At 46.3% G+C, this 21799-nt stretch overlaps 1 protein-coding gene across 2 annotated transcripts in view; it reads right to left on the bottom strand.

The window, feature by feature from the left end:
- Positions 1–4971: 4971 nt before the first annotated feature.
- SETD2 (SET domain containing 2, histone lysine methyltransferase) overlaps positions 4972–21799 on the bottom strand; it is a 109772-nt gene continuing 92944 nt past the window's right edge. For both annotated transcript variants that reach the window (XM_068235213.1, XM_068235214.1), the window contains 3 exons: positions 8182–8262; positions 6139–6240; positions 4972–5903 (listed from right to left, as the gene is read on the bottom strand). In XM_068235213.1, coding sequence (XP_068091314.1) covers positions 5742–5903; positions 6139–6240; positions 8182–8262 — 345 coding nt within the window. In that variant the 3' untranslated portion in view covers positions 4972–5741. The remainder of the gene's footprint in view (positions 5904–6138; positions 6241–8181; positions 8263–21799) is intronic.

The following is a 21799-nucleotide window of genomic DNA, read 5'->3' as shown; positions in this document are numbered from 1 at the left end:
ATTAAAAAGCAGAATCTGAATCGGAATCACTTGCAGTGTGCAAGAGGCCTTATTCTGTACGGTAGAAACTGAGCAATCATGGGCAATTAGGAAAGGAAATCAGGGCTGTGGAGTCGGAGCAATTTTGGGTACCTGGAGCCTGAGGTTTCATAAACTGAGGAGTCAGAGTCAGGAGTCGGATGATTTTTGTACCAAATCCACAGCCCTGGTAAGTATTAGATCAGGCTTTCTCAACCAGGGTTCCTTGAGGACTTTGCAGGGGTTCCTTGGCACTTTCCCCCATCGTGAGGGAAGTATAATAGAGCACATTATAATAGGGGGTACTGTAACAAGAAGCACGAAATTGGGGGTCTGAATAATAATGAGCACAGTATAATGAGTGGCACTGTAATAGGGGGTAGTGAAATTAACAGCCTCACCTACTTTTAAAGACCATGCTTCCTGAAAAATAAATACAGGGGTTCCTCGAGACCAAAAAATTGTTTGCAGGGGTTCCTTGAGATCCAAAAGTTGCTTGCAGGGTTCCTCCAGGGTAAAAAGGTTGAGAAAGGCTGTATTAGACTAAGGAGTCGGAGCCATTTTGGGTACCTGGAGTCGGAGGTTTCATAAACTGAGTCGGATGATTTTTGTTCCGACTCCACAGCCCTGAAGGTAATCACACTGGCATTAACAAGGCCCTGTAGTGACATATGGTAGAATGCATGTAATTATTCAGGATACTAAAGGCTCTAAGGCCTCTTGCACACTGCAAGCAATTCAGATTCAGATTCCGCTTTTTAATCAGTTTTTACCTCCGATTCAGATTCAGATTTGCAGTGTGCAAGGAGAAAACTGCAAATCTGAATCGGAAGTAAAAACAGATTAAAAAGCGGAATCTGAATCTGAATTGCTTGCAGTGTGCAAGAGGCCTTACACACATCAGACTATAGTCTTTGGAAAATGAAAGATCACAGACCAATCTTACCACCCTTCATGTAGTATGAGAGCCATACTCTACACAGTATTTCCTATGGAGCTGAACTCCCCATCAGACAGATATCTTTGCAAGATGCTGCACACACAGATGCTGTACAGACACAAAAGATCAGTAAATGCAAAAGATCTGTTCCTGCCAAAAATCCATTCCTGCAAATTGCAATGATAGTCTATGAGATCTGCAGATCATCATACACACGATTTAACGGACATTCATCTGCAGATCAAGCAATCATCCGCAGATCTGAAAATCCATCCTGGTGGATCTGATCTGCAGATGAATGTCAGTTAAATCATGTGTGTATGATGATCTGCAGATCTCATAGACCAGTGGTTCCCAACCCATGTGCCGCGGCTCTCGGAGGGAAGCAGCGCAGTGGAGGGAGAAGAACTGTGGGCAGCGGCGGAGAAGGGGGCCATCTCCCCCCCTTCTCTCACCTTAGGGTGCTCTGCCTCCCTCACTCTCCCCTCTGATACTAACTGTGGCGGGCTGGCGGCACTTGGCAGTGGGCGGGACTTACCTTCCGTGTCGCTCCATGCGCCGGCTGGAAGTTCTTGCTCTGCAGCCGCCTCCCTGGTCTGGATCAGGCCAGAGTAGTGGCAAATCATCCCGCGCCGGCGACGAGACCAGACGGGACAGAGACACGGAAGGTAAGTTCCGCCCCTCTGCCAGCCACCGCACTTCGTTCCGGAGGAGAGAGCGAGAGCACCCTGAGGTGCCGCTCTCCCCTCGCTCTCTCCTCCTGGGGGGGCACCTGGCTACATATACTGGGCACATATATCCCTGGCTACATATACCCCTGACTACATACACCGGGGACATATACACCTGCCTACACATACTGTGGACATATACACCTGCCTACATATACTGGGGACATATACCCCTGGCTACATATACTGGGGACATATACACCTGCCTACATATACTGGGCACATATACCCCTGCCTACAGATCCTGGGCACATATACCCCTGCCTACAGATCCTGGGCACATATACCCCTGCCTACATATACTGGGGACAACTGGCTGTTTGTCATTATGTGCATTTACTGGTGAAAAGCTGTCTCTTATGTGCATTTACTGGTGAAAAGCTGTCTCTTATGTGAATTTACTGGGGAAACGCTGTCTCTCATTACGTGCATTTACTGGTGAAAGGCTGTCTGTCATTACCTGCATTTACTGGTGAAACGCTGTCTCATGTGCATTTAGTGGGGAAACGCTGTCTCTCATTACATGCATTTAGTCTACGTGTCACGGAGATCTGAACGTTTGGTTTGATGTGTCACGACTCCAAAAAGGTTGGGAACCACTGTCATAAACTATAATGGCAATTTGCAGGAACAGATCTTTTGCAGCTACAGATCTTTTGTGTCTGTACAGCATCTTTGTGTGCAGCATCTTGCAAAGATTTTATTCTGATGGGGAGTTCAGCTCCATAGAAAAAAACTGTGTAGAGTATGGCTCTTATACTACATGGAAGGGGGTAAAATTGGTCTGTGATCTTTCATTTTCAAAAGACTATGATCTGATGTGTGTATGTGGCCCTACTCTTAGGCTACTTACACACCAGGACGTTGCGTTTAGGGGACGTTATAGGGCACATAACGTGCCCCTAACGCAACGCCTGGTGCTCTCTGATGTGGACATCAGACTGAGCCGCGTTGTGCAGCTCACTCTGGCGTCCGTGATGTGTACTCTTGGACGCATGCGGCATCACGTGGTCCCGCCTGGCCAATTGCCGCACAGAGCGGCCGCTCCAGGAAGTAAACAGTGCACGTCACTGAGTGCGGTGAATATTAATTAGCCATGTGCCCGGCCGCTCTTCCCTCCTCCCCAACCCTACTGAGCATGTGCAAACAGTCTAACGCACACTCGCACAGCATGCAGCACTCTCAACGGATGTGCTGCGTTACAATGTAACGTGGGCACTGTGAATGGGCTGATTGATGTTTCATTACTGTGCGTTGGGGTGCGTTACAGGCTGCACTAACGTGCGCCTGTAATGTCTTACTGTGAAAGCAGCCTTATGGTAATTTTCCTGGTTTCAACATCAGAAAGCCTTCCTATATCTATATATTGGCATGTAGCTCCGCCATACCATTGATACTTAGTCTAGGCTGTTTAGCGATGCAGAATTCTCCTCTCAGAGCATTATGGGAGGCCAGGCATTTTCACTGGCTTTAGAACTCTCAGTACACAAACATTCTGCAGAGCGGCACCTACCAGCACTAAATACATTGCCACCTGTGATAAATGTCAGAATGTAAACCAGGGCAAGGAAAGGATTTTACATTGGGAAAACACTGACTAAATCATATATAAATTAATACTGTGAAAAAAAAATAAGCAACTTTATTCAGCTATTTTCAAAACCGTTCCTCTTTAAAGAACCACTATTGCGAAATTCGTAAGATTTAACATACATGTAAAATACAATTAAGAACTACTGTAAGTTTCTTCCAGAGTACAAGGAGCTTAAAATCACTTTTCTCCTTTGTTGCTGTCACTTACAGTAGATGATAGAAATCTGCCAGAACTGAAAGGTTTTCAACTAGCCCATCTCCTCACAGGAGATTCTCAGGGTTATGTTTATATTCAAAAGCACTTGATGAATGGCAATTGCTCAGTGCAACTGCGAGGACAGTGTGCAGAGAGTAGGGAGGCTGGCCACCATCTTTGTATAAATCCTTTTTCAGGGAGTGACTTTATAAAGAATAAAAGCCTCGCTGAAAATCCCCCAAGAGGAGATGGGCTAGTCTAAAACCTGTCGGTTGTCAGATTTCTACTACCTACTGTAAGTGACAGCAACATAGGAGAAAAGTAATGTATGGCTTATTTCACTCTGAAATGCGGGTAAGTAAACGCATACAAATAAGATTTTTTTTCTTCCAAAGTGGTTTGAAACTCCAACGTAACATTCAATAAAAATGTGTACTTTATTAAGTATTAAATTCATAAGTTATCATATTTGCTTTTGTGCACAAGTAATATTGTCTGTTTACAAATTACAAGTTTCCAAAATGTAGTTTATCTTGCCCTAAAAGCTGTCATTGTATTTTATTCAAACTGCTTTTTATTATATATTAACATCTTCTAATGAGCTATTCTGAACTGTATGCGCAGAGAGCTCCTTTTCACTTGTTACACTGTGTTTACACATACGGCCTCAATTCACTAAACTTATCTCCTGTCTTTAATAACTCTTCTAGAGTTGTTACCATGGTGATAAGGCATGTAGTATTCAGGAAACATTTTACCTCAGGCAAACCTAAAGTTAACTTCTGTCTTTAAATTAACTCTGCAATCCTTAAAATAACTCCAGAGTTAAAGACAGACTTAATTAGCTGCATGTGAAAATAACTACAGAGGAGGTAAATTAACTACAGGAGAGGTAACTTAAGGAATGAAGAGGTAAGATAACTCTCTCACGTGTGGAGGTAAGTTTTCTCTTGCCTTATTATCTCTAGCATGATCTTAGTGAATTGAGGCCATTGTAACAACATTGGAATGTAAACAAAGATACTGTTATCCATTATCTACAGTTTGGATGCGGATTTGAAGCTGAATAGCAGGACAAAGTGCTTAGTTTAACCATTTCAGTGATGTTCTGATTAAAAAAAAAATTCCGGGATAGTAGTTTTCAAGCTGTGAGGAATCTTTTAGAGCAAAGTAGAAATGCTGACTTTCAAATCACTTTAAATTTTTTGAGATAGCGGTCCTTTAATCCACAAGAATGAATAACCAGATCGGTTGAAGATTTATTTTAGGGCTGCGGAAACGTTCGCACGATCGTCCTCCGGGCATTCGCTCCAATCAGAAGACGCCAACTCTGGACACGGAAGTCACACCGCAAACTCCATAAATATATTATCATTTTATACCATACAACAGCATGGGCAAAGGCTGCCTACATTAAACTTCATGTAAACACAATGTACAGCTTTTCATCATCGAGAGAGACTATAAAAATACAGGAACAAAAATACCAACAGTTTTCGCTGTGATCCTTACACATCCCCGTAGGCAAATGTATTTTATTTACTTTTTTTGTGTTGTTTTTTTTCCATCATTTATACATAAAAAATTCTGTAAAAATCTGATGTAAAATGATATAAGCAGTAAATTAAAAAGAAAAGAAAACAAATTAAAATAAAAACATAACGCACAAAGCTGCCAAGGGGGGAAAAAACAAAAATTAAACAAAAAAGCGAAAAAACCAATACAATAATTATATTTAAAAAAAAAAATTCTATAGGAACACAATTAGCGGTGAGTAGTTGAATATTTACAGGATGAATCCGCATGATTAATTGATAGCACTCGTTAAAAAGAAAAAAAATCCTCGTTAACTTGTGAGGGGTGAAAGATGAAACAAAAATATATAACATATTCACATCTGTTAAAATATAATACACGTCTATATGGGGGTGGGGGCAGGGGAGGTAATCAAAAATGGGGTGTCCACGATTTATTGCGCTGTACAGGAAATGCCGGTCGGCTGGCTGAAAAGACGGCGAGGAAGCACAATTTGGAATTCGTCCACAGAGCTTGCACTCATTATCCTCCCTCCAGGCCGAGAGACTCTTCTGGGGATCAGAAGTAATGACAGAAGGTGGTTATGTCCTCATGATTGGGTTCTGTACATCTGAAGGGTGAGGTCACCCGAAGTCGTCGCCCGCTGAAGGCTACGCCTCCTTACGGGGTTAATGCTTAGTCCAAAACGAAAGGGTGGCAGCCATCTGGGCACTACCACCAGAGGGCGTTATTCCATATCTATGTCCTCCTTGGGTTTGTAGACGGACCCGAACTTCTGCATGTACTTCTTTATGTACTCCTTGGTCTTGTGTTTGACGTTCTCGTTGCAGTCCAGGTCCTCTGGGTTCTTGCAGTATTTCAGCTCTTTGTTCATGACGCCGTGCGTCAGCTGTGGGTGGAGAAAAGGGAGGGGCTTCATTAACAAGCAGGCTAGAAAATTCAGAACGGGCAACTTGGTACAAAGAACAGCGATACGCACAACAAAAGTTAAGGGTCAACTCCAAGTTGGGCCTAAAAACGTATTACACACCTCCCTCCCCCTCAGCATTAGGTTGCAGGTTTGATGGAGACACAGACTGCTTGCATTGCGGGATAATAAATCACAAGATGGAGGAATACTCTACCTTGCGGGCCAGGTGCTTGAAGTCTTCAGTGGTGTTGATCCGACCGATCTTACAGTCGGGCTTGCGGTACGGGTTCAGGCACTGCACTATGAACTGTGACATCTACATATAGGAGAGAGAAGAAACGTTATCCCCTTCTGGTTTCAGAGACCCACTAAATGGTGTACAGCGGCCTCTAATGGCTGGAGGCTTCACAGAAAATACGATGATCTTGCCGTGAACCTGAAGCGATACTAAGCTGATGAGATTGTATCTTTACTGGAAACCTATATTCCAATTTTGGTTTGAAGGGTGAAATATCTGGGCTTTGAGAATAAACTCTCACTGGCAACGTCTTATATCAGGTCATCATTACTCTGTGTGGGTGCTGAATTCAGCACCCACGCAGAGTAATGATGACCTGATGAAGTTTATGCCTCTTCCCTGCCATCAGGAGCGTTTGTCACAGCCGCACACAAGTTTGAGATTACGAGTAGCACTTCGTTCGCGCAGGAGAGGAAGGGGTTAAATTACCCATCAAAACAAGTCACTGTCGCAAAACATGGACTGGCACAATCAATAAAATAACTTAGAGCAGACACGGAAGGAGGTATATTAAAAAAAATAAAAAATGTCCTGCTTGGAGGAAATAGCACTGCAGCCCTTCCCACAATTTATAATGCTCGATTTCTGCTTTTGGAGAGGCCAGAACAATGAGAGAAGTTGCAAAATCGTACCCCACCCCGATTTACGTGCTTAAAGCGGATAAGAGATCAAAAACTGAATATAACAAGTAACTTGTCTATATATCTTATCTAAAGTTTAGATAGTTTAGATAGTTTACACAGCAAATCTAGCTGCAAACAGCTTCAACAGTATAGGATTATTTATTCCTGTGATACAATGAGATCGGCCATGTTTGTCACATTACACACAGGCAAGCTGATAGCATCTCCAGCCCTAAACCTGTAAATACTTCACTCCTCTCTCTCCTCCTCCCCTCTGCCTCTGGAAACTCTGGCTAGTAACCTCCTCCTCTTCCTGCCCAGACTGAGCTCCCATAAGCCCTTGCTACTAAGGCTCACAGTGCCAAGGCACTCTGGAAAAGCTGTGGGTGAGGCTTGTTTAGTTTATAGGGAATAAGAGTATTTAAAAAAAAAAAAAAAGTATTTGGCTTGAGGAATGCCCTATAAACTATATGTAAGGAACACAAGTATGCAATGAGTAAAAGTTTATCTCTGATCCACTTCAAAGTACCCGACCTTGTTTTTAAATAAAATGTTAATGCTTTTTTTTTTATTTGCTGTGACATAAGAGTCACAGCACCATGCCGCCCCCCCCCCAGCATCTCCCCCTCTGCTCAGCCATGATGCAGAGCTCAGTGATGGGCGGGGAGGAAGTGTCAGTACTTCCTCCTCTCTGCCTGTCATCAGTAACGCCCCCTACACTCGCCGCTATTAGTTCCTATCTGCAGAGTGCACAGGGGAGCTGCGCTGTGTGTGGGGTTGAGGTAATTTCGCTCAGAACGATAATGTACTAATACGGCTATTAGTACACTATCGTTCTGAGGGCAATTACCTCAAGACCGCACGTAGCGCAGCTGCCCAGCATGCTGTGCAGATAGGAGCTAATAACAGTGAGTGGAGGGGCAGAGAGGAGGAAGTACTGACGCTTTTCTCAAGCCCATCTTCGACGTTCTGCTCAAGTTGGGGGGGGGGGGGGGGGGGGTAGTGAGGTATTGTGATTTAGGTCACAGCACAGCAAATAAAATAACACTAAGAGGTCAGGGGCACTTTAAATTTATTACTGCTGTCAAGGTGACACACCGTAGAATGATTTCTTTTTTTTGGTGCCCATCATCATCATTAAGGGGGTGTGGCTTTTACTGAGGGGTGTGGTTTAAACAGTCTCCTGTGCTTATAAGTTCTTGGCAGGGAAATTCAGCCCTGAGAATAGCATCAGGCAATGGAAAGCATAATAATAAGGACCACCAGGATACTCTACGGGGACCCGGCAGAGAAGGAAAGGTTTGTGGATAGTGGGGATGTGGATCTGCGTACGCACCTCCTTTCTGAAGACCTCTTTGCTCTTCTTGGCCAGTTCACTGGATGTGTCCGCTTCTGCAGTCTTTGTCTTTTTGGAAGACTAGAAAGAAAAAGATTTAATGGTCAGTAAAAGCGAATGAGGAATCAGTCTGTCAACAGAACAAAGACTTCTGTTTATAGGCCACATACACACGCTGGAATGGACAGGAAAACCCGCCTCCGCCGAGAATTGGGAGCAACTCTAGTGCGTGTCCAGCAGCCGCCCAATGTCTACTAAAGATCTTACATGCCGGTCTTTAACTATCTATGCCTGAGCACCGTCCAATTCCTGTCCGCAGGAATGTGTTTCATTGTGCACTGCTCCTTCTCCCTCTGCCCCTCTACATAGCAACAAACGCATCTCTAGCTTGGAGGCCAGTGATGCATCTGTACCGCGTCCGCACACCATTGTTACTCAAGAGTTCGTGTACCGATCCCTGCAGAGCGAAAGAAATTCCTGGTGAGTACACGGCTTTAAAGTGTACCAGAGACAGGGCCACATAGATAAACTATACATACCTGGGGCTGGAGGAAGCCCCCTCCGGCCTGATCACTCCCACGCCGTCCTCTTCTGACTGCCCGTTCTCCCGCAACTGGCCCCGGAAAGTCCTCTTGTCCGGGGCCAACTGCGCATGCATGGGCAGGCGGTGCGCTCCCGCCACGTTCGCGTCACTGGGAGCGCTCTGCACAGTACTACTGCGATGGGAGCATCCCTGGCCTGACTGCACATGCGCAGTTGGCCCCGACTGACGGATTTTCCAGGGCCAGTAGTGGGCAAAGGGGGAGTCAGAAGAGGACGGCATTGAAACGATCAGCCTGGAGGGGGCTGGAGGAAGCCCCAGGTATGTATATTTTATCCATGTGGACCCCTCTCTGGTATACTTTAAATGGTGACTCTATAATTTGTAAAAGAGCTAAGAAGCAAAAATAAACTTGAGATAATGAATTGAATGTGTAGTACAGCTAAAAAAGAACATTAACAGAAAATAAAACAAACAAAAAAAAATGTCTCATTGTTTTCCAGTGCATAAAGAGTTAAGAATCTTCAGTTATCTATGCAAAAGAGCTTCTCTGCGCTATGGGACCCAACCTGGGTGGAATACAGTCCTGTTTTTTGAAGCACTTAAACTGCCAAGAAATAGTGAGAGACAGCTTGATATAAGGTTTTACTGCAGGAAAGTTCAAAGGGTCATAATCTCTGCTTTACTACCCAACAACCGTGTCACGCCGACGGGCAGCCCCAGGACCACCTAACGCCAATTGGCGTCAAATCCTGGGGCGGGGTTTTGCAGGAGATCGCGCACGCATGTCCGCTTGAATGACGGAGGTCCGCTCTGTCATCAGTCTCCCAGGGGCGATCGCTGCTAGAAGATTGTTAAGACTATTTACTCTGAACAGCGCTGCAATCTAACCCTGGGAGACAGGAGAGTGATCGGCTCTCATAGGCTGATGCCTATGACAGCCGACTGCGTTGATTGGCTGGCGGGGGGGGGGAGGGGGGAGAGCTGGAGCCCCCCCCCCCCCCCCCCCCCCCCAAAAAAAAGCAAATTTATTTAGAAAAGAAACAAATTAAATATTTGTAAAAAAAACACAACAAAAAACATTCCAGGAGCATCACAGCCCACAAACAAAGTTCTGTTGGTGGGCAGGAAAGGAGGGGGTGGGGACAAATCACTTGTGTGCTGAGTTGTACGTCCTGCAGCGAGGTCTTAAGCTGCAGTGGCCTAAATTGAAAAAAAATAGCCTGGTCACCAGGGGGTGTAAGCCTACGGTCCTTAAGTGGTTGAAAGACGGAGTGTGGTTTTAAAAATAAAAGTGACAGAATGATGAAGTTATTTATAAAAAAAACAAAAAAGCTACATAGCTGAAAATATGGGACTTCTCTTTGCAACGAATGTTCTATTCATTATCCGTACCACACATCCAATTCATCATATACAGGTTTTTTTTTTACTTTTTCCTTCAGGTTTGCTTTAAGCCTTGTAACACATGTACAAAGGTATATTGCCCAGCAGGGGTGAGGGAGGGGAATAGCCAACAGAGCAGTGCTCAGAGAGTCAATTTACATTGAGATTTAAATTGGACCAATCAAACGCATTAGTTTCTGATTTGAACTACTATAATTCAAGAGACACTGAAGCGAAAAAAAATTATGATATAATGATTTGTATGTGTAGTACAGCTAAGAAATAAAACATTAGAAACAGAGACATAAGTCTTATATTGTTTCCAGTACAGGCAGAGTTGAGAAACTCCGTTATCTATGCAAAAAAGCCATTGAGCTCCACAACTTTCAAAGTGGCAGAGAGCGCTGTCTTCTGAAGCTTATTATCACAAGAGTCCAGAATTATATTGTTTTTTTTTTTCCTGCAGAGGACAGTTCAAAAGTTCACTGTCCTGCTCTGTAAAATCATTTAGAATGCTGAGCAGTGCGTAAAGTGCAAACATTAGAGAATGATGCAATGTTATAAAAAAAAAAAAAAAATACATAACTGAAAAATATTTGTTTTTTTTTACTACTAATAATAGTAATTATCCGTACTACACAACCAATTAATTATATCAACTTTTTTCGCTTCAGTTTCTGCTTGAAAACTACAACAAAAATGGCATCAAGGAGGAATAAATCACCATCTTCCATCATCTCTAGCTGGCAGGACAACAATGGAGCTTAGTGACCCCTAGTGGTAACTACATTACCCAGCAGGGTCAGTCTGGATGGATGGGTTCAGTGACCCTCCTGACAGGCTGGCCACTCTCACTTTCTGTACATTTTTGGGCCCTTCGCACAGGAGCCTCTCTCTATGAAGGCCGCCCCTTTAGCCTGATCTGTAGCAGCAGATGGTTAAACAAGCAGACAGAGGAGCGGATTCCCGAGTTCTCCCGCCAGCTGTGCGATACATTCAGATTCCGGAGCAGCAGGACGCTCGCCGATACGCAGCAGACACAATGTATAGAATGCACAGGGCCCCCCAAAGCAAGACGTGATTTACTGGGGGACCCCCTGGGGGTAATAAGGGCTCAGCTGTTCCCGAGACTGAACGCTCCACGGGGACGGGTATAAAGCTATGGCAATAACAGACCAGTGAGGACTAGACATGTATACCTGTGTCACAGCCAATCACGTGACTTCTAACTGCATGGACAGCTGCTGCCTCCACGTGTCACACGCTAACCTGCTACACAGACTCACGCAATCCCATCAGTCTCTGTGGTGGGGACATTAGAGTGTAAGCTCCTCTGGTGCAGTCACACACTATTATTGTTATACATTTATTTAGCTCTGACATATTCCACAGCGCTGTACAGAGATCACTGATCCATTCCTATCAGTCTCTGCACCAGAGGAGCTTACACTCTAATGCCCTCACCAGTCACACACTATTACTATTATTATATATTTATGTAGCTCTGACATATTCCACTGCGCTGTACAGAGATCACTGATCCATTCCCAACAGTCCCTGCACCAGAGGAGCTTACACTCTAATGCCCTCACCACAGTCACACACTATTATTATTATACATTTATATAGCTCTGACATATTCCACTGCGCTGTACAGAGATCACTGATCCATCTGTCTCTGCACCAGAGGAGCTTACACTCTAATGCCCTCACTACAGTCACACACTATTATACATTTATATAGCTCTGACATATTCCACTGCGCTGTACAGAGATCACTGATCCATTCCCAACAGTCTCTGCACCAGAGGAGCTTACACTCTAATGTCCTCACCACAGTCACACACTATTATTATTATTATACATTTATATAGCTCTGACATATTCCACTGCGCTGTACAGAGCTATTTGGAGCCAGCAGCACTCCTGGTGCTGCATTCCTCTATTAGTAAATCCGGCTCTATAGCCATTTGAGGTTGTTTAGATGGACAGACTTCCGCTCGCGTGTGAAATAATCGCCTTTTGTGTGGAAAGTGCCCTGTGTAGCACAGCCAGATGCCGGCGCACCAGACATCTGTGGCGCGATGGCGTTTTGCACAGGGGTAAAAGTTTTGCAGAGAAGCAAAGCCCTGCTCGATATTATATTTTTTTTATTATGAGAATAAAGATTTAATATACAGATGGCAGCCAGCCAACAACATAATTCATAGAAGCTAAACGCTCCCAGGTTGTGTCGCCTCTCATAATTCCGAATCACGCGAGGGGGGCGGCGGTCTGCCGGCTCAAAGCCGCCATTTATAAAGAGCGACAGAATTATTTTCCCCGGCTAATGAATGAATGAGACTCTCACAGCCCTGACTGCTTTAATTATGAAGCGATCTTTAATTGGGGCAGGCGGGAGTGACGGCTGCAGGGGAAAACTCTGCCAGCGGTTTTATTGTGTGTATAATTCCCCCCCCCCCCTTCTTTTTTCCTAGAGGAACAACATGAAACGTCAGCGCGGGAGCCTCTGTGTTCAGGAAGTACAGGTTCCAGGAACGGCTCTGTAATCATCGGGGTGGTTTAAAGGGACACTCCGTTCTACAAAACTCCCAGATTCTGGCAGACTTTCACGCAGGTGCTTCTGCTCTGTGCTTCTGCTCTGTGGATACTGCTCAGGGCCAGTTTAAGCCACACGGGGGTACTAGGGAAAAGGTAACTTGGGGGCCCTCCCCCATGAAAGTCAGCTCCCGGTGCCTCCACACCCCTCACTGCTCCCTGTGGCCCCCATTTGGTTGTTCAGCTGCTTTGAAATCTCTCAACTGTCCCGATTTCAGTCTTCAGCGCAGTTGCCTGCTTCTTCTCCATCTGGCACATATTATGTGTACAGAACATGCTGGGCAAAGAGAAGAGGCAGGTAGCGCAGCTGAATACAGAGATCGGAACGGAGCAGCTGTCGAGAAAGGTGAAAGAATTCAAGGCAGCTGAACTACTGAACATACGGGGCCATGAGGAGCAGTTGGGGGAGGCCACTTTACGAGTCCGGTGGCATTTGGGGGGGCTGGAGTGGTAGGTGCCCTGGCACAATACCCCCCCTTTGTCACAGTGGCAGCCCTGATACTGCAGGGACTACGGATGCTCAATGAGATGCTCCTTGCATTCACGTTTCATAGAAATGTTATGCAGCTTGGACTTGGACAAACTTGGACCAATAAAAACTGACAGGAAGTTATTCTGATTGGTCCAATTTAAAGCTGCATATAATTAACATGCAATTTGAATTCAAGGAGAAATTTGCATCTCTGATCATCCCTAGCTGGGATCATTTATCAATGTATGTATCGACATTGGGCCACACCCTTTTAGCGCCACTTCCCTATTTGATCTATTCAATGCCGCTATAGGAGAAGCCAATATTTCTGTACCTTGTTATGTTGTATAAACTTTGTGGTCAGGTAACACTGAAGTGACTCAAAAATAAATCAATCAGATACCCGCCTATGGAGAGGGAAGGCTCTGGATCTCAGAGCGGGGGGTGTCAAACAATCACATAAGGGGACAAAATCTGAAACAGGGTTAGCTGCAGGTCACGTTGTTTATTAAAATTCCACAGAGCAGTGTCGCCGTGGGGCACCCTAAAAACGTGAACGTGGCCCCTGCACTGGTGTGGCAGTGAGCGGTCAGTTTTCTGCACAAAGAAGTGTGCTCCCAGTCTGAGCGTATCCGAACCACGATTGGCTGCAAACATACATGCAACCGCCTACTAGAACAGAGATAGGAATAGATGGTGGATCAGGGGATAGTCCGCTTGGGAAACGCATTGTACAACCATCCATCTGAGCCAGGCCTCGGGATAGGAGAGAAGGCTACAAACCAAGCAGGTTCCCTTCTAGCTATACAGCAGGGGTGTGCGACTCACATGGGGGTTTGATAAGTATTATAGGTATTCTGATAAGCATATTTTAGGCATCTGTTTAGCTAGAGTTCTGCTTAAAGGACAACTGTAGTGAGAGAGATATGGAGGCTGCCAGGGCTGCCATATTTATTTCCTTTTAACTAATACCATTTGCTGGGCTATCCTGCTGGTCTATGTGGCTGCAGTAGTGTCTGCATAACACCAGAAACAAGCATGCAGCTAATCTTGTCAGATCTGACAATGTCAGAAACACCTGATCTGCTGCATGCTTGTTCAGGGTCTGTGGCTAAAAGTATTAGAGGCAGAGGATCAGCAGGGCTGCCAGGCAACTGATATTGCTTAAAAGGGAATAAATACAGTATCTTTTCAAAAAATTAGCATATTGTGATAAAGTTCATTATTTTCTGTAATGTACTGATAAACATTAGACTTTCATATATTTTAGATTCATTACACACAACCGAAGTAGTTCAAAGCCTTTTATTGTTTTAATATTGATGATTTGGGCATACGGCTCATGAAAACCCAAAATTCCTATCTCAAAAAATTAGCATATCATGAAAAGGTTCTCTAAATGAGCTATTAACCTAATCATCTGAATCAATGAATTAACTCTAAACACCTGCAAAAAAATCCTGAGGCTTTTAAAATCTCCCAGCCTGGTTCATTACTCAAAACCGCAAACATGGGTAAGACTGCCGACCTGACTGCTGTCCAGAAGGCCATCATTGACACCCTCAAGCAAGAGGGTAAGACACGGAAGAAATTTCTGAAGGAATAGGCTGTTCCCAGAGTGCTGTATCAAGGCGCCTCAGTGGGAAGTCTGTGGGAAGGAAAAAGTGTGGCAGAAAACGCTGCACAACTAGAAGAGGTGAACGGATCCTGAGGAAGATTGTGGAGAAGGACCGATTCCAGACCTTGGGGCACCTGCGGAAGCAGTGGACTGAGTCTGGAGTAGAAACACCCAGAGACACAGTGTATAGGCATGTACAGTAAATGGGCTACAGGTGCCACATTCCCCAGGTCAAGCCACTTTTGAACCAGAAACCGCTGCAGAAGCGCCTGACCTGTACTTGACACTGGACTTCAGGCATTTTGGCATTTCCCTCTCCTCAGTCTTCCTCCAGACTCTGGCACCTTGATTTCCGAATGACGTGCAAATGTTGCTTTCATCTGAAAACAGTATTTTGGACCACTGAGCATCAGTCCAGTGCTGCTTCTCTGTAGCCCAGGTCAGGCGCTTCTGCCACTGTTTCTGGTTCAAAAGTGGCTTGACCTGGGGAATGCGGCACCTGTAGCCCATTTCCTGCACATGCCTGTACACGGTGGCTCTGGGTGTTTCTACTCCAGACTCAGTCCACTGCTTCCGCATGTCCCCCAAGGTCTGGAATCGGTCCTTCTCCACAATCTTCCTCATGGTGCGATCACCTCTTCTCGTTGTGCAACGTTTTCTGCCACACTTTTTCCTTCCCACAGACTTCCCACTGAGGTGCCTTGATACAGCACTCTGGGAACAGCCTATTTGTTCAGAAATTTCTTTCTGTGTCTTACCCTCTTGCTTGAGGGTGTCAATGATGGCCTTCTGGACAGCAGTCAGGTCGGCAGTCTTACCCATGATTGCGGTTTTGAGTAATCAACTAGGCTGGGAGTTTTAAAAGCCTCAGGAATCTTTTGTAGGTGTTTAGAGTTAATTAGTTGATTCAGATGATTAGGTTAATAGCTCATTTAGAGAACCTTTTCGTGATATGCTAATTTTTTGAGATAGGAATTTTAGGTTTTCATGAGCTGTATGCCAACATCATCAATATTAAAACAATAAAAGGCTTTGAACTACTTCAGTTGTGTGTAATGAATCTAAAATATATGAAAGTCTAATGTTTATCAGTACATTACAGAAAATAATGAACTTTATCACAATATGCTAATTTTTTGAGAAGATCCTGTATGGCAGCCTCCATAGCTCTCTCAATTCAGTTGTCCTTTAATTCTTCCTGTAGCAGCTGCCACAATAGAGAATGCGTTTTGTAAGATTTTAGACGAGCACACTGCTCCCCCTTCTGGTGAAAGTGGTTCCTGTAGGCCGGATCGCACTTCCACCATTTCGGCCACAGCCAGACACTGCGAGCCGATGGACACGTCAGCTGGACAGGCCTCGCAGACCTCCGTGCCCACAGAGCGGCAGCTGATTCAGGATCTGGCAGCAGCGGGTGGTGCGCCCGTCTCTGCGGTCCCCAATAACCTCCGCTGATTATAGCTCTCTCTGTGGCTTGCGCTACAATTCTCCTGATATACGAGGTGCAGAGCCTGACGTCTCCTGGCACCGCTCTCTGCAAAGACTGCTGTACTCAATGGGATGTTTAACCCAATAGTGAACTGTCAGCAACTTACAGGCTATACTGCAAATCCCACCACACAGTTTGCCTGCACTACAAGACTCAGTATGAAAACCTGTAAACCAGCACATACAGAGCTCTGCTTGCACTACAAGTGTCAGCAGGCACAGCCACAAGTGTACCTGGACATACTGGTACTACCAATCCCAGCAAACAACTGTGCCTGCACTACAAGCCTCAGCATGCACAGCCACATGTGTTCCTGGACATACTGCTACCACTAATCCCAGCAGACAGCTGTGCATGCACCACAAGTCTCAGCATGCACAGCCACAAGTGTACCTGAACATACTACTACCACTAATCCCAGCAGACAGCTGTGCCTGCACTACAAGTCTCAGCATGCACAGCCACAAGTGTACCTGGACATACTACTACCACTAATCCCAGCACACTGCTCTGCTGCACTACAAGTCTCAGCATGCACAGCCACAAGTGTACCTGGACATACTACTACCACTAATCCCAGCACACTGCTCTGCTGCACTACAAGTCTCAGCATGCACAGCCACAAGTGTACCTGGACATACTACTACCACTAATCCCAGCAGACAGCTGTGCCTGCACTACAAGTCTCAGCATGCACAGCCACAAGTGTACCTGGACATACTACTACCACTAATCCCAGCACACTGCTCTGCTGCACTACAAGTCTCAGCATGCACAGCCACAAGTGTACCTGAACATACTACTACCACTAATCCCAGCAGACAGCTGTGCCTGCACTACAAGTCTCAGCATGCACAGCCACAAGTGTACCTGGACATACTACTACCACTAATCCCAGCAGACAGCTCTGCTGCACTACAAGTCTCAGCATGCACAGCCACAAGTGTACCTGGACATACTACTACCACTAATCCCAGCAGACAGCTGTGCCTGCACTACAAGTCTCAGCATGCACAGCCACAAGTGTACCTGGACATACTACTACCACTAATCCCAGCACACTGCTCTGCTGCACTACAAGTCTCAGCATGCACAGCCACAAGTGTACCTGGACATACTACTACCACTAATCCCAGCACACTGCTCTGCTGCACTACAAGTCTCAGCATGCACAGCCACAAGTGTACCTGGACATACTACTACCACTAATCCCAGCACACAGCTCTGCTGCACCACAAGTCTCAGCATGCACAGCCACAAGTGTACCTGGACATACTACTACCACTAATCCCAGCACACTGCTCTGCTGCACTACAAGTCTCAGCATGCACAGCCACAAGTGTACCTGGACATACTACTACCACTAATCCCAGCAGACAGCTGTGCATGCACTACAAGTCTCAGCATGCACAGCCACAAGTGTACCTGGACATACTACTACCACTAATCCCAGCACACAGCTGTGCTGCACCACAAGTCTCAGCATGCACAGCCACAAGTGTACCTGGACATACTACTACCACTAATCCCAGCACACAGCTGTGCTGCACTACAAGTCTCAGCATGCACAGCCACAAGTGTACCTGGACATACTACTACCACTAATCCCAGCAGACAGCTGTGCATGCACTACAAGTCTCAGCATGCACAGCCACAAGTGTACCTGGACATACTACTACCACTAATCCCAGCAGACAGCTCTGCTGCACTACAAGTCTCAGCATGCACAGCCACAAGTGTACCTGGACATACTACTACCACTAATCCCAGCACACAGCTGTGCATGCACTACAAGGGTCAGCATGCACAGCCACAAGTGTACCTGGACATACTACTACCACTAATCCCAGCACACAGCTGTGCATGCACTACAAGGGTCAGCATGCACAGCCACAAGTGTACCTGGACATACTACTACCACTAATCCCAGCACACAGCTGTGCATGCACTACAAGGGTCAGCATGCACAGCCACAAGTGTACCTGGACATACTACTACCACTAATCCCAGCACACTGCTCTGCTGCACTACAAGTCTCAGCATGCACAGCCACAAGTGTACCTGGACATACTACTACCACTAATCCCAGCACACAGCTGTGCTGCACTACGAGTCTCAGCATGCACAGCCACAAGTGTACCTGGACATACTACTACCACTAATCCCAGCAGACAGCTGTGCCTGCACTACAAGTCTCAGCATGCACAGCCACAAGTGTACCTGGACATACTACTACCACTAATCCCAGCAGACAGCTGTGCCTGCACTACAAGTCTCAGCATGCACAGCCACAAGTGTACCTGGACATACTACTACCACTAATCCCAGCACACTGCTCTGCTGCACTACAAGTCTCAGCATACACAGCCAGAAGCATACCTGGACATACTACTACCACTAATCCCAGCAGACAGCTGTGCATGCACTACAAGTCTCAGCATGCACAGCCACAAGCATACCTGGACATACAGGTACTACTAATCTCAGAACATACAAAGCTCTGCATGCACTACATGTCTCAGCATGCTCAAACACATGCTAACTGGATATACTGGTACTACCCATCCCAGCACATACAGAGCTCTGCTTGCACTACATGTATGAGCCCACAAGCTGATTGGATATACAGGTACTGTCGATCCCAGCACATACAGAGGCAAGCTCACTGCCTGGCTGTGCTGATACTAGAATTCTCACCATACACGGGTAATCGCTTGCTGATGATGCCAGCACCACAATTCACAGCATGCACAGCAACTCACTTTCCATCTATGCTAGCAATACGAATCCCAGCATGCAAAGCATACTCTATACCAGAACCACGAGTCCCAGAATGCACAACTTACTCTTGCTATCTATGCTAGCACTACAAGTCCCAGCATGCATGCACAGCAAACTATACGAGAACTATGAGTCCCAGCATGCCCCACTACAGGATGAACACACGTGACGCCAGCACTGCACGCTCTGCATACACACGACCTTCTGCTCACTGCCTGGAACATGCAGAAAGCTCTCAGCAGCCTCTCGCCAAATCCACGCTGGCAACTGCCCAAAGCCAGCATATTTCAGGCATCTCAGGCCAACAGAGGGAAAACCAAAAGGAAAGGAAATGAACACAATTTTGGGATGCATTAAAAGGGAAATAAAAACTCGAGATGCTAGCATAATATTGCCCCTGTTTAACTCTCTAGCCACATCTGGAATATGGAATTCAGTTCTGGGCACCACATTACAAAAAAGATATTGCAGTTTTAGAGCAGGTGCAGAGACTAGCTACAAAATTGATACGTGGGATGGAAGGTCTCGCTTACCAAGAAAGGTTAGATAAACTGGGTTTATTTAGTCTAGAGAAAAGACGCCTTAGAGGAGATCTAATTAACATGTATAAATACATCAGAGGGCAATATAATAGCTTGGCGGATGAGCTTTTTGTCCCTAGGCCTTCTCAAAAGACTAGAAGACATGAGATGCGCATGGAGGAAAAATGTTTTAGCCATTTATTTAGGAAAGGGTTCTTTACAGTAAGAGTGATTAAGATGTGGAATGCATTGCCACAGGAAGTCGTTATGGCAAACTCTATACCTGCATTTAAAGGTGGCTTAGATGCTTTCCTTGCATTGAAAGACATCCATGGCTACAATTACTAGGTTATGCCTAATGATGTTGATCCAGGGATTTTATCTGATTGCCATCTGGAGTCAGGAAGGAATTTTTCCCTTTTGGGGCTAATTGGACCATGCCTTGTGGGGGGTTTTTCGCCTTCCTCTGTATCAACAGGGGTATGTGGGGGACGGGCTGGAGTTGTACTTTGTACTGGTTCAACTCGATGGACGTATGTCTTTTTTCAACCAAAATAACTATGTAACTATGTAAAAGGCAGGAGACCAGAGATCATTTCCTGCTGGGAAGGTACAATCCGTCTTCCCTTCACACAGAAGCCTGCCAGGAGGGGACTATGGGGGCTGCCATCTTTATTCCAAGTTCCTTGACTTTTGTAGTGTCAGAGTCACACCTGCCACGGGCGCGCCCCAGTCCCACCTGCCACGGGCACGCCCCAGTCCCACCTGCCACGGGCGCGCCCCAGTCCCACCTGCCACCGGCGCGCCCCAGTCCCACCTGCCACCGGCGCGCCCCAGTCCCACCTGCCACCGGCGCGCCCCAGTCCCACCTGCCACCGGCGCGCCCCAGTCCCACCTGCCACCGGCGCGCCCCAGTCCCACCTGCCACCGGCGCGCCCCAGTCCCACCTGCCACCGGCGCGCCCCAGTCCCACCTGCCACCGGCGCGCCCCAGTCCCACCTGCCACCGGCGCGCCCCAGTCCCACCTGCCACCGGCGCGCCCCAGTCCCACCTGCCACCGGCGCGCCCCAGTCCCACCTGCCACCGGCGCGCCCCAGTCCCACCTGCCACCGGTGCGCGCCCCAGTCCCACCTGCCACCGGTGCGCGCCCCAGTCCCACCTGCCACCGGTGCGCCCAGCAATGTTGCCTGCGGGATCGAGTCCCAATCACTGCCAGGTGACATGGCTCATATGTGTGTATGGGGCTTAAAGGGGAACTGAAGAGAGAGTTATACGGAGGCTACCATATTTATTTCCTTTTAAGTTATACCAGTTGCCAGGCTGTCCTGCTGATCCTCTGCCTCTAATACTATAAGCCATAGCCCCTGAACAAGCATGCAGCAGATCAGGTGTTTCGGACTTTAAAGTCAGATCTGACAAGACTAGCTGCATGCTTGTTTCTGGTGTTATTCAGATACTACTGCAGAGAAATAGACCAGCAGGGCTGCCAGGCAGCTGGAATTGATTAAAAGGAAATAAATATGGCAGCCTCCATATACCTCTCTCTTCAGTTCCCCTTTAAAGTGATGAAGCAAGTGGCCAGTGTCTAGGCCATCAAATATCCTCAAGACTGATGAAACAAGGCTCTGCACCAGCTGCCTCCACAGATCTAGGGGAGCTCTCCAGTCTGCTACTCACATCCAAATTTTAGCTGGCCAATTTTACCACATCCATGTAGCATGGGAGCTTACCTACGCAAGCTGTCCACAGTATTCAAAACTTGTAGGGCCTCATACTATATGAAGGTGGTAAAAGCGGCTAATCACTGGGCAATCAAAATTGGATGTGTGTACCAGGCTTTACAACTGGATTGTGGCTTTATAATGACAGACATCACAAACTGTCGTCATTTGGCTTGAGGACACCCTGAGGCCTAGTTCACATTATAAAATCGCCAGCGCAATCGCTTTTGTAATCGCACTTTTGTAAGCGCTTCTCCTGCGCTTTGCACGTTTTTAAGCGCTTTTGTTTGGCGATTTTATTCTTCCTGAAGACAATCCGGAAGTGACCTCTTTGACCTGGAACTAAATAGATACAATTTTACAAAGCGCTCACCAAATCGCTTTTTCAAGCGTTTGGCGATTTCCCAATGCTTTGGATTGAAGCGTTAACGCTCAGGAAATGGTCCAGGACCCACGTTTGGGATTGGAAAGATAGCTCATCGCTCACAGTG

Source organism: Hyperolius riggenbachi, chromosome 5 (assembly GCF_040937935.1).
Source record: "Hyperolius riggenbachi isolate aHypRig1 chromosome 5, aHypRig1.pri, whole genome shotgun sequence".
In the NCBI taxonomy this organism is placed as follows: Eukaryota; Metazoa; Chordata; class Amphibia; order Anura; family Hyperoliidae; genus Hyperolius; species Hyperolius riggenbachi.
Note: the sequence above shows the minus strand (reverse complement) of the source record. Positions and strands in the feature narration are given on the sequence as shown.